The sequence below is a fragment of the Dasypus novemcinctus genome, chromosome 9, assembly GCF_030445035.2.
Source record: "Dasypus novemcinctus isolate mDasNov1 chromosome 9, mDasNov1.1.hap2, whole genome shotgun sequence".
In the NCBI taxonomy this organism is placed as follows: Eukaryota; Metazoa; Chordata; class Mammalia; order Cingulata; family Dasypodidae; genus Dasypus; species Dasypus novemcinctus.
The window spans coordinates 115,485,960-115,500,047 of NC_080681.1; the positions used below are offsets into that span (position 1 = coordinate 115,485,960).

The following is a 14,088-nucleotide window of genomic DNA, read 5'->3' on the forward strand; positions in this document are numbered from 1 at the left end:
CCAGCCCAATTATGATTAAAAGACCATGTCTGAGTGAACCCAAGAACCACAGAATTTGTTTCTTGGCCGATACTAGAAAGCCATGCTCCCAGCAGGTCTCCTGGCCTGAGCTCTTTTGTGGAGGATTGTGGCATTGGCTCCTTACCTTTTGGGGCCTCTGTATGAGGACTACAAGTCGGCTAGTCTCCCAGGAGCTGCTTTGAAAGGAAGGAGTAAAGGCCAACTTCAAGTCCATCCCAGTCCCTTCCTCCATGTTATACTTGAAGCCCAGTGTTGGCCAAGATGGGGAATTCACAGTCACACCTCAGATTCCCAAAACCAGTTTCCATCCTAAGTCTGCATGCACACCTCAGCTTCCAAAACTCCATAAGCTTTTGGAGCTGAAATATTTTCTTTTCTTCTTGCTTTTGTGAAGTAGATCATTTTGAGTGTGAAGTCTCATGTTTCTCCCCTACCTCTCCCCCTCCCCTGGCCCACACCCTGAAGTCTTGTGGACATAGAATCTGTGTGTGTGACTGTGACATTATTTAACTGGAAGAATGATTCCCAGGGAGAAATTACACAGTACTCATAAAAATGACTAATGGACTGTATTTTTAGCTGATCCAAGTTCAGAGATCTAACTGACAATAAACTCCACCAGATGTTTAATTGTAATTGACTGTGCTGATCCCTATTGGAGGGTCTCGTCCTTTGCTCTTGGCTCATCTCATTCAGAGGACCTGATCTTATGAAACCTGTGTCTGGCTTTTGTAATCAACCTACTGCTTTTCAAACGGTGGGACTTAATGAAGTCAACCCAAAATGACCTCATCTCCTTAGTCCCAGCTGTCTGAATTCGCTACAGTTCTATTTGCCTTAGAAAATATTAATCTCTCCTAGGAAGGCTTGAAAGCCAGGCTTCAGGGCTCTTTGTGGAACTGGTAGCATTCAGCTGGAGTTAGCTCTTCAGTGGATACCAGCAAAGAAGTGACTCCAACTTGACTCTCTGGTTGTTTGCTGGAGTGATCTGTCATTTTACTCACTCCTGATGTGCCTGGACTTTTCAGAGGCCCCGCTACTTAATGGTTCAAGATTTTTCCAAGGTGACTTCTCTATCGTCTCCTTTGTTACCTTGCTGATAGGAACCCTGATTTTAAGAAGGTCCCTTACCCTCTTCACTGTGTGCATTGATTGCAGCCCTGTGTCTGCCTTGACTTTTCATTTAGGTGGCAGAGACTGAAAAAAGCCTGTTCTTTCATCTTTGGATGTCTTTGCTACAAACTTGACTGGAGATCTCACTGCGGGAAGTCTCTGGGCCTCCCCTCTTGAGCCAGAGTCACCTGAGCTGTGGTGATTGGTAATCCTCCTCCTTGAAGAGCTGAGTTTTTGGACATTACCATGCAGAGTCTATGGGTTAATTCCTCTTGTACCCTGCTCTCAATGCTTGGCCGCATTGGATCATTCATTCACATTGACGTGCAGTGCCCAAGAGTGAGACGCTGGTGACGCTAGAGCCTCCTTATTGAAATAGCATGTGAGCATTTAAACAATATTAATACTATTTGACTCATTAAATATACAAAGGCCAGTTAAAATGCTTCCATGTGTGTGCTGTTAGTTCTGGCGGGCGACTCCTTAGATGGCTTTATGTGGTTTCAGACAACATTTTAGCACATTCTTAAAATACCCACAAAAGCCTTTATGTAAAAACTCATAAATGTGTACCACATAAAAATTATTTTTTTCCTGTTTCATGTCATTATGATCAAAGTACAGCAGGTAAGAAGAAATTTTCAAAAACTTGTTGAGGTCCCTCTTTAATTAATGCTTCACTCACAGAGCAGAGCCATAAACCATGTAATGGGGGGCTGTTTGTATGCCCTGCACTCACCTCGCTGTGTGCCCATTCACAGTGGCCCTGATGGCTCTTGCTGGAGAGGCTGGTGTTTCTGGGTGATTCTGGAGCAGCCTTCTTTAGATCCCTTGGCCTTGAAAACATCAGTTGAAAATCGTGGTTGCTCAGGTCCCTGGAGATGTCTCTTGGTGAACAGAATACAAGTCTGTTCTTGAATTAAGTTATGGGGTTTGCGCTGTACCAGTGGAGTCCGAGTTACAGCATGTGTGCCTCACCTCGACACGGGGCACCAGTTCAAGGGGGAACTGAATGAGCGTCAGAGCCCACCGGCATCTCCTGTCACTCTGCTGCCCTCATTTCTTTTTTGAAAGGCTACTTGATTGTAAATTAGGATACTGCTCAGTGGAATACTATCCCAGCTATTAAAAACAATTATGGAGATCGTGTGGCTCCATGGAAAAGTACTTGTGAGTCTATGCCAAGTGAAAAAAGCTGAACACAACATAGTACCATTGCTGTACTTGCAGTTATATAAAAATTACGCATCTGGATGAAGACTGGAAGCGAATTTGGAAAGATCAGATTTATGGGATAAGTTGACTCATCGTATTGTGGGCTAATTTTTAAATTTCCTTTTTAAAAATAATGTTCTTGCAATATATTTTTTAAATTTTGCAGAAAAGAATAGTGACCTGCATGGAGGTCAGAACTGAGCTTGCCTTTTTACCTCCTTGTCTCTAGCATTTTGAAACTTTGGGCCTGGTTGATGTAGCCCACAAGGGAAGCTGAGGATGCCAGGGAAAAGCTGCCAGAGTGGGAGCGAGGCCACGGGGTGGGACGTTGGAGTGGAAATGACCAGTTCCACCTTGTAAAATGTTAATGCCGTTGTTTTATTTTTCTGGAAGAAAACAAAATTTTAAGGGCTGGGCATGCTGGGGTCAGCCTGAGGCCACCTGGTGCTTTTGAACTGGTTGCTGGGTGGTACCGGCACGGGCTGTCAAGCCACCTGGATTTCACCTGGTTGCCTTCCAAGGACAGCCTACCCCGGCCCCTCCCCGGGATCCCAGCGCACAGAAGGGCAAGCCTTTGACTAGATCAACACTGTGGCTCTGGGTTTTGGAGCCATACGAAGATCAGGGCCACAGACTGAGGGAGCGGAAGGATGAAAATGCCTGCCGGGCCTCAGGCCTTCATCCCAGGACGGCCAAAGGAAGGAAGTAGCGGCCCATCCTTTCTGCCAGCACAAGAAAAGCCACAGTTTTTAAGTTGTTTTTTCTCTTTTGATGTGGTGCTGCCTTCCCTACAGGCCGACTGGAAAGGAAAAACCATGTGCTGTAACCAAGCTTGTCTGTTGCCAACGGGGATGGGATTAGCAAATCTGTTGCGGGCTGTTCTTCCCTCAGTTTTGTGTGCCTCAGAGTTAATTTGTGAGCTGACTCCAGAACCCAGGAGAACAAGCCGAAGGGCTCACAGAGCTCCAGCTGTGGACCTCTGGTCCAGCAAGGACTCCAGTTCAGGGGTGACCAGACCATCCCTGTGTACCCCCAGGAGTATTCCAGAGTGGCTCGGTGTGGCCCAGCTCCCACCAGAGCCAGTCCTGGCCAGGAAGGCCCTCAACCTGTACACTCACCTGCCTCTTCCCTGGGAAAAGAGAAAGAATCTTCCTGAGTGGGATCCTTGAGTGCCCAGCATTGACTGGCATCCTGGAGGTCATCAAGAAAGGCCCTGGACTGTGGTGCCCCCACAGGCACGTCTCCTCACTCATGTGTGCTTTAGGTCTTCGCACGGCACTGTTTGACTTGCCTATAGCCAAACCTCGCCCCCCTGCCATTGTTTACCTGGCATTTAGCACAGGGTCTGGCATCTTGATGCGTCTGTTCAACTCCTAGTCACAGAGTGTCTGTGGTGTTGGGCTCTGACAGGCCTGCCCTCACAGAGCAGACTCTCCAGTGGGGAGGTAGTTGGGAATTTAATCTGACAGCTTAATAACAATGGGTAGTGTGTTGACAGGCAACTGAGGACAGGATGTAGTGGCAATACAGAGGGCTGGCCCCAGACTGCCTGAGGGAGCCCTAGGAGGGAGGGGCTGGGCAGCAGACCTGGGCGTCAGATCCTTTGGATACTCGGGGGGTCTGCAGTGGATTTGAGCAAGGTAAAAACAGAGCTGTGGGCACCCTATGTGTTGTGAGCACATACGGGGGAGTGGGGGGCTGTTTATTTCTTTGGTCTGGTTGTCTCTTTAATTACCCTCAAACCAGATAACCAATTGACTCACCATTAGCATTTTGCCACATTTTTATATCCTTCTATCTGGCAAATTCTCTGTCTTCTAAATCTTTGAGAACAGCTGGCATACATCATGTTCCTCTAACATTGCCATTGTACTTTTTTTTTTTTTTTTAAGATTTATTTTTTATTTCTCTCCCCTTCTCCCCTGTTGTCTGCTCTCTCTGTCCATTCACTGTGTGTTCTGCATCTGCTTGCATTATCCGGCGGCACTGGGAAACCGAGTCTCTTCTTTTTTTTTTTTTTTTTTTTAATTTTTTTTTTAAAAAAAAAGATTTATTTATTTATTTAATTACCCCACCCCGGTTGTCTGTTCTCTGTGTCTGTTTGCTACGTCTTGTTTCTTTGTCCGCTACTGTTGTAGTCAGCGGCACGGGAAGTGTAGGCGGCGCCATTCCTGGGCAGGCTGCACTCTTCCTTCGCGCTGGGCGGCTCTCCTTAACAGCTGCGTGGCGCGGCACTCCCTGCGCGCATCAGCACTGTGCATGGGCCAGCTCCACACGGGTCAAGGAGGCCCAGGGTCTGAACCGCGGACCTCCCATGTGGTAGACGGACGCCCTAACCACTGGGCCAAGTCCGATTCCCCTGAGTCTCTTTTTTGTTGCATCATCTTGCTGCGTCAGCTCTCTGTGCAAGCTGCACTTTTCTCACGTGGGGCGGCTCTCCTTGTGGGGCACATACCTTCCGTGTGGGGCACCCCCGTGTAGGCACTGCATGGCATGGCACTCCTTGTGCATGGCAGCACTGCGCATGGGCCAGCTTACCACACAGGTTAGGAGGCCCTGGGTATCGAACCCTGAACCACCCTCCATATGGTAGACAGATGCTCTATCAGTTGAGCCACGTCCGCTTCCCTGTACTTCCTTTTTAAAGCATTTTTTAGTCTGAAATAGTTTCAGACTTATGGTAAAATTACAAGAAAGAGTACGAAGAATTCTTGTATACCTTTCATCTGGATTCTCTAAATATTAATATTTTACCATGTATGAAAATCAGACCCCACTTCCTACCCCATGCACATGTATATACAGGCACATTTTTTAAAAAACATCAATTTTATTAATACATATTAAAAAAGCATACAGTTCATCCAAAGTGTACAATCAATGGTGTATTAGTCAGCCAAAGGGGTGCTGATGCAAAATACCAGAAATCTGTTGGCTTTTATAAAGAGTAGAAGCTTTTAATTACCAGGCCATAAACCGTAAGTTAACTTCCCTCACCAAAGTCTTTTGCCACGTGTAGGAGCAAGATGGCTCCTGAAGTCTGCAGGGGCTCCTCTCTTCTTGGGGCTTGCCTTTCTCCAGGCTCAGCTGCTTTGTTATCTCCACAAGGTCAGCTGTAGATTATTAAGCGAATTTCTTGTTTCTCTTCCTGGGGCCTTCTCACTTTCCTGACGACCGAGCTTCTCTGTGTGCTTAATCCCAGGGCTTCACCTCAAGACTCCAACCTACCTTCTCTGCAGGGCAGTTTCTCTGTGAGTTCCTGCCCCTTCGTGGGCGGGGACTCAGCATCCTACTGATGTGGCCCAATCAAAGCCTCATCATTATTTAATCAAGTAAAAGTAAAACCTCTGAATTCAATACACTCTTATATGCTCAGAGGAAGAGATCTGTGTACAAACATAATCCAATATTTCTTTTTGGAATTCATCCATAATATCAAACTGCTACAAATGGTATTTGGTATAATCACAGATGTGTGTTCATCACTTCAGTCATTATTTGAGCATTTTCATTATTTCCATAACACTTTTTCTAAAAAACCAGACAAACAAGAAAATTCTTCACTTCTCAGTTTCTCTTTGCTTCCGCTGCTGTACATAGCTGCTATTTATGGCTAGTCTTGAACGTGTATTTATTTATTGAGCATTTTTATTGAAATATGTACACATACCATATGATCTATCCAAAGTGTACAATCAATGGCTTTTAGTATAATCACAGTGTTGTGCATTCATCACCACAAAAAATTTTAGAACAATTACTCCAAAAAGAAAAACTCCACACCCCTTAGCAGTTATCTCTCAATCCCTCTATCCTTCCTCAGCCTTACAGAACCAGTAATCCAGTTTCATCTTTATAAATTTATAGTTACATTTTATATAAGTAGAATCATACACTATGTAGTACTTTGTGTCTGGTTTCTTTCACTTAGCATAATGGTTTTTTGGGGGGGATTTTTTTTTTTTGTTTAATATTAACATCTTATAGTATTAACATACATTAGTTCAGTTTCACATAAAGATGGTCTTATATATGCAACCTGACCCATATTCATATTTCACATGAGGTTTTCCTATGCTGTACAAACCCATGTTATGTTTTTTAGCTTTCATTTTAGTAATATATATGACCTTAGATTTTCCCTTTAAACAACTTTCATACCCACACAGTAGTACTACTTGCAAACATTATATTATGCTTTCACCTTTTCTCTTCATTTCCAAAGATTAACATACATCCTTTTTACCAACTTTGCACAAGTTAGTCCTCAGCTTTCTGTTTCGTGACTCATGTTCTAGTTAACTCCATGAGTTTGCACAATATATTTAATTCGTAGTAGCATAGTCATACAGTATTTGTCCCTTTGTGCCTGGCTTTCTTCATTCACTGTTATGTCCTTCAAGTTCATCCATGTTGTCAAATGCGTCACGACTTTGTTTCTTATCACTGTATAATATTCCATGGTGTGTATATACTGGTTTGCTTATCCATTCATTGGTTGATAGACACCTGGGTTGTTTCCAACTTCTGGCAGTTGTGAATATTGCTTCTGTGAACATCGGTGTGCAAATGTCTATTGGGGTCCCTGCTCTCAGTTATCCTGGATATATACCCAGTAGTGCTATTGCTGGGTCACATGGCAAGTCTATATTCAACTTTTTTAGGAACTGACAAACAGGTCCTCCATAGTGACTGTACCACTCTGCATTCCCACCAACAGTAAGTGTTCCTGTCTCTCCACATCCTCTCTAATACTTGTAGTTCTGTCTTTTCAGTAGTGGCCATTCTAATAGGTGTGAAATGATACCTCATTGTCGTTTGGATTTGCATTTCCCTAATCGCCAGTGATATTGAACATTTTTTCACATTTTTTTTGCCTTTTGTATTTCTTCTTTGGATAAGGGATTTCTTCTATTCAAGTCTTTTACCCATTTTTTAAATTGGGTCATTGGTCTTGTTTGATTTTGTTTTTAATTTAATTTAATTTAATTTATTTATTTGTTGGGAGGTACTGGGGATTCAACCCAGGACCTAATATATGGGAGGCAGCTGCTCAGCTACTGAGCTATGGCCACTCCCCTTGTTTGTCTTTTAATTCTTGAGTTGTAACATCTCTTTATATATCATAGATATTAAACCCTTATCAGGTATGTGATTTCCAAATATTTTTTCTCATTGAGTCAGCTGCCTTTTCACCCTTTTGACAGAGTCCTTTGGGATGCAAAAGTGATTAATTTTGAGGAGGTCCTACTTCTCTATTTTTTCTTTTGTTGTTTGTACTTTGGACATAAGGTCCAAGAAACTACCACCTACCACAATGTCTTGTAAGATGTTTCCTTACATTTTCTTGTACTAGTTTTATAGCCCTGGCTTTTATGTTTAGATCTTTGATCCATTTTGAGTTAATTCTTGTATAGGTAGTGAGATAGAGGTCCTCCTTCATTATTTTGGTATGACTGTCCAGTTCTTCCAGCAGCGTTTGTTGAAGAGACCCTTATGTGCCATTAACATGGCTTTGGTAGGTTTGTCAAAAACCAGTTGGCTGTAGAAGTGAGGGTTTATTTCTAGATTCTCAATTCTATTCCACTGATTGCTGTTTATCTTTATGCGAGTACTATGCTGTTCTGACCAGTGTCACTTTGTAATATGTTTCAAGGTAGGCAGCAAAATTCCTCCCATATTGCTCTTCTTTTTTAGAATACTTTTGGCTTTTTGGGTGTACTTTCTTGCCCAAATAAATTTGGTAATTATACAGGCACATTTTGAATTACAGTTCACAGACATGTTATTAGGGGTGTGTGTGTGTGTGCTTGCTTTTAAATAACAACAACAATAGTAAACATTGGTCAGGCATCTGCTTTCCTATATTATTTTGTTTTAGTCTTTCAACAACCCTATGAAACAGGTATGGTTGTACCTATATCACAAAGAGGCCCAAGTTCACACAGCTGCTCGCTGGTAACCCTTAATAAATTGCTGGGTAAGTAAATGCATGTACATAGCTAACAGTTAGAGGAGCTGAGCCTGGAACCAGTATGCCTCTGACTTCCACGCCCATGGCCACCTGGGCACCACGCTGCTGGCCTCACCGGTAGCTGGGGTGTAAGGCCTTGTTCAGAGGTGCCTTCCCTCACCATGTGCTCCCAGAACATGCCTGCCATGAGCAGCAGCTTTGATGCAGGGTGTCAGGGTCAGAGAGGCAGCAGATTTGTCGGTAAAGAATGTTTTAAGCCACCAGAGTTGGGCTTTTGCAAGGTTTTAGTTAGCTGTCTGCAGAACTTGAGGTACTGTGGCGTGCGTATGTATCTGTCTACTGGCTGATATTCCACTCCTGGTTTCTGAGCCCCTTGGATCTCTATCTACCACAGCAGCCTGCAACCACACTTGACTTGGGTCTTTTGGATTTGGGATGTTAAACTGATTTCCCTTCCTCCTCTGGCCTTTTCTTTCCCTCTTCTATTTGATCTTAATTAGGAAATTTTTCCATATTGATTCAGACCTGAGGAAAGAGCTCCATCCTAGGCATAACCCTTCACTTCTAGCTGGGGTTGTGCAGCAAGATGCTGTCCAGGAGTGACCCACAAAAGCCTCGGTCTGTCCGGGCTCCAGACGGATCTGGGGGTGGGAGGCGTTTGTGGCTCTTTTCCCCCTTTATGTCCCCTGTAAGATAGCCATACCAAAAAGATTTTTAAAAAATTAAACATTAATGATATCAATAGTAGTAGTTACCATTTACTAGGTGTCTGCTGTATGTCATACAAGGTGCCAGATCCTTTATCTGTGAGGAATCTGAAGCCCAGAGAAGTTCAGTGAGCTTGCCAAAGGTTCAAAGATCACAAGCTAGTGTAAGCGGTAGAGCTCAGATTCAAGTTCATCTTTATGACTGCTAAGCCCGTATCTTTCTCTTCCCTCCCCAAGGATGCTGTGCGTGCATGCAGTCACAAGCACACACACCCCAAAGGATGTTCAGGACACATCTAAGGATCAATCCTGGGACATGGCAAGAAGGGTCCTTAGTCCCAGGCAAATATTCACATGGATCTTTGCTGAAGGATAGCCCCTGGGACCTGGGCTGACGACCTATAATTTGGCAGGTTTAGTATCTAATGGTACATGGGTCTGTTTCCTGCAGGTATTTTGAAGGTGGCGTCTCCTCTGTCTACCTCTGGGATCTGGATCATGGCTTTGCTGGAGTGATCCTCATAAAGAAGGCTGGAGATGGATCAAAGAAGATCAAAGGCTGCTGGGATTCCATCCATGTGGTGGAAGTGCAGGTACAGCTTCCCAGCAACCAAAGGCCTGGAGCCTTCAAGTACAAATTCCATGCAACAGTGCAGCCCTGTCCTCTAGCAGTTGCTTCCTTGGGGTGGGGGTGAGGATCCTGAAATATAAACCTCTGCTATTACCTAAAAATGCCCCCAAGCCATTTGGATAAAGGTAAGTCAAGATTGCAGTACTCATTGATGATGATAAGGATCCCAAAAGAACTTAATATATGTGATTGCAGATTTTCTCCCCTTGTGAAAACCAGTTGGAAGTTTATTAGAAAGGTATTGTGATAATGACTCAGAAAGGAACCTGCTAGAATGATCCTTCAAGGCACCAGTTCAGGCTCTCCTCAGGACTTGGGATTGTGTCCAAGGTTCCTTGTCTCTCTCATTTCTGTCTCATCCACTCCAGGAGAAATCCAGTGGTCGTACTGCCCATTATAAGTTGACCTCCACGGTGATGCTGTGGCTGCAAACCAACAAATCCGGCTCTGGCACCATGAACCTTGGAGGCAGCCTTACCAGACAGGTAGAGATGCCCTTTTATAACCAGTTGACAACACCCACAGGTGTCAGCCTCAGTGCTGGCCTTGTACAGAGATGATGAGTGTGCCGTTTTGCACAAGAAGGGTCCTGGGGCAGCCTCTGTGCCTTATACTGTCTCCTCACAGGCCTGATTTCAATTCCTGAGATTCACTCACAGGAGGTTTTATCTTTGGGTCAAGGTGTTTCCATTAAAATGCTGCAGTGATGTTAAGCACATGCTTCTGATAACACTTTAAAATAAATTAACGTCTCAGTTCTGACTAAGATTATGTGTCGAACTCTTGGTTGCAAGTGACAAAGTATAATTCTAAGTCGCTTAAAAAAATAGAAACAAGTCAGCCCACATCACTGAAAAGTGCAAGCTTGAGTGGGGCTGTGTCTAGGGCTCAGATGATGTCTATCAGGACTCCATTATCGTGCTCTGTCCACATGATAGCACCTGGCAGCCTCTGGCTTTCGTCTCCATATCTCTGGCAGTCCTGGGGGAAAGAGCTGCTCTTCTCTCTCAGGTCTACCAAAACCCCAGGAATGCCTCACTGCCCTGGATTGGCTTGCTTGTTCGTCACAGAATCATTTCCTGAGGCTGGGCAGTGAAATGGTATGATTGGCCAGACTTGGGTCATGTGACTGTCTGTGAGAGGTTGTTAGAAACAGAGTGAATTGATTTCCTAAAGGAAAATATGGGCACTTTTCATAGTAAAGGAAGGAATAGACATGGGCAGGCAGTAGACGTCAGATACCAGCAGAGAGAGAACGGATATGTGAATCTTGTGGATGTGAGTGGGAAGCATAAAGAGCAACCAGCGGCCAAGCCAGAGAGTCAGCTTGCATAGTTGGCGGCAGCTGTTGGGACAGAAGCCACAGTTCCCAGAAAAGAGGGGAGAGGCTGAAAGAAGAACTGAGAGGATCCAGAAGAATCACCTCCTTTAAGCATGTCTCCCCACCCTCCCACCCCCAGTAACCCCAAACCACCTCCCTGTGACAGATGCTGGCGGTGACTGGTAACCAAGAAACACTTGTGGAACGCCCGCCCTCGGCTCAGCTCTAGCCCACACACAGCAGTGGCCACAAGGATGGAACTGCATGACATTCATCAGAACCTTCCATGTAGGCCCAAGCAGGAGACTTTTCAAAACTCAGAATACTGATCACCTCATAAAGAGAAAATGACTGCATTTGACCAAGGAAGTCAAAAGGCTGCTTGAATCACAGAATCTTGAAATGAGATTTCAGAGGTCATCTAGTTCAACCTTCCAACCCTATGGGACACCTTCTGCAGCTACCTGCCCTGCTTGGGGAAGACGGGACAGAGATCTGGCCCCTTGAGGAGACAGTCCATTCCTTTTATGTCATTCTCCATTAAAAAGCGGCGTCTAGACTGTAACCTGTGTCTGCTCTGGCTGGCCTCCCAGGAGTGTGCAGTGGACTGAGTGGCCTTCTGCTGGCACCCCACCCTCATCTTTTTCACAAGAACCTCTGGAGCCAGGGACTCCCCGTTCTGTCCTTGTACAGGTCTGTCTGTGACAGGTTGAATCTTAGTTTGTCATTTAGCGATGAACTCTTCTGCATTTATTCGCATTTCGACTAAGAAGACTTCTATGTCTTGTTATTAGGGTGAGACTAAGCTCAGAGAGCTCCAGCATAGTCTGGCCATGCTCTTTTCTTGTCATCCTCTCCTGGGCTCACCACATCTCCATCCTTCATGCTTATTTTGTGTGGTGAAAAGCAGTGCTCTTCATTTCCCATCTCGTGATCAGGAACAGCTCCATCATCCAGGTCAGTCCTGGGGCCAGCCTGAGATCAGCATCACTGAGGAGCTTGTTAGAAATGCAGAATCTTGGCCCCCATCCAGACCTACCAAGTCAGGATCTACTACACTTCAACAAGAGTCTCCAGGTAATTTATATGCAGATTAAAATCTGATACATGCTGCTGTGGACCTTGCCCTAGCCATCTTTTTCTTAGTTACTATTAGCAGCCAGTCCATCTCCAACATACGTACCTCCTTGCAGGCTGCAGCTAAAGTAAACACAGCTTGGACTGGAAGACACTCCCCAGCAGGCATGTCTTGACCTCACAGTTCCAAGTTTTAACACCCTTGGTGCGCTGATCCCCAGGGAAGGCTTTCAGCCCCATGCCAGGACACTGCTGTGGAATGCCTTTGTGTATAGGGGAAAGTGAAAGTACAGACTAGGTACAACTTGGCTTCAGAAGAAAAAGTGGTTTGCCCTCAGAGAAGTTGGTATTGGCAGAAATTCACAAACACCCCCTCTCCCCCCAAATTTTTTTGCCATTTGCCATATAATAAGTATATTTTTAATAGCCATTGGTGGAGAAAATATATGGCAGAATGGATAGATTTAGTAGCTTAAATGAATCTGTATTCTATGCACCTCAGCAGCATCTACATATATTTGAAAAATGGTTGCTAGGCAAATGTGTTCAGTCTGCCAATGTGCCTGGGATTCATGGAGAAGCCTTGGTCTCTCCATGCTAAACCTCCACTGCCTCTCATGTCAGAGTTGGCCAAGGCAGAATGGATCTTGGGGTCTCCTCTGGCCTCTGGGAGGGCTCTCCCACCCCCCATCCCAGAACAAGCACTGTTGCTCACTGGGGCAGAGTTGTCTGGAAACAGGCTCTTGTCTTCCAGTAACCATTGAGTGGGGAGGGGCAGCCGAAGCCCCAGGCGACTGGCTCCACGCCTGCCTTCCCCACACCCTGCCACCTGGGCAAGGGGTGGAAAATCCTAAATCTGTATCCGGGTGCTGCTTCCTGCATCGCTTACTGCTTTGAATTGTTTATAATTCCACCCAGTTTACAGTGACCTGGACAAATATTTAATCCTCTGCCTTCCTAATAATTTAAATCAGAGCTGTCAGCCCATGGCCAGGGTCTGGTTCCAGCTTGCTGTGTGCAGTGCCTCCTGCCAAACCAAACGCAGGCCTGATGAGTGGCTGTCCTCAGCACACCTTGGCGGGGGCCGTGTGCCTTGTTTGGATTTCCTTTTGCTCTTGGGGCTTTAATGAGGAAATTCATGCTTCTGTCATCGTTCTAATGGCTGATCTCATAATTCATCTGAGGTACGTTAAAGCTGGGGCTGGTTTCCAATGTAAGTAAAGGGAGGGAGAGGGAAGCAATTAGTTAGATCTAAGCTAATGATGCGCAGCTTCTGTGCAAACAGGAAACGAGGGTTGTGGGGCTTAGCTGTGTATCCCAGATGAGTCCTGGGAAAAGTCTAGTTTCCTTGAATAGGAGACACAGGGGTTCCAGGGAAACTGAGCCAGCAGTGAGCAGTGAACAGGTGAGGAAACAGAGGACCAAGCTGTTCAATCATGACCCATGCTGACTTAGCTAGTAAGAGGCAGGGCCTGGATTTGAACTCATTTGTCTGGCTAAAAAATTGTGCTCATTTCTACCACACCATACTTTCCGGGTCTTAATATGTCCCCTGAGTCTGGCATTCAGTAGATGCTGAATAAACATTGAAATGGAGCAGTGGAGTCACATTCAGCTCAGGGTAGGCAGGATACTGTTCTGCGGGTACACAGTGACACTACTCACTGCCCCTCCTCCTGGTCGTTGGTGTGGGCGGCTGCCGTACAGCGGCAGCCCCAGAAACAGGCTCCGTGAGCAGGGCTGAAGCTGCAGAGCCCTCAGGATAGAACAGCAGGGAGCATGCCTAGCAACACCTTGGGTTTCCTCCTCTGGGGCGTTCGATTGGCTCTAAGGTGGATTCTCCTCAGGAAGCAAGTTGACTCCATGAGAAATGGTTCGTTGCCAGAGCCAGTGAGGGGGATTTTAAGAGGTTTAGGTATATAGTAACACAGTCATACTGTATTTGTCCTTTTGTGTCTGGCTTGTTTCCCTCAGTGTCCCTTCAGGTTCATCCGTGTTATAAATACTTTGTGCAACATATTGTATGATT

General features: G+C 45.3%; 1 protein-coding gene across 4 annotated transcripts in view; it reads left to right on the plus strand.

The window, feature by feature from the left end:
• Positions 1-14,088, plus strand: part of CAPZB (capping actin protein of muscle Z-line subunit beta) — a 188,671-nt gene that overhangs the window by 148,979 nt on the left and 25,604 nt on the right. For all 4 annotated transcript variants that reach the window (XM_058304252.2, XM_058304251.1, XM_058304249.1 and 1 more), the window contains exons 5-6: positions 9,482-9,623; positions 10,030-10,146. In XM_058304252.2, the coding sequence (XP_058160235.1) occupies positions 9,482-9,623; positions 10,030-10,146 (259 nt within the window). The remainder of the gene's footprint in view (positions 1-9,481; positions 9,624-10,029; positions 10,147-14,088) is intronic.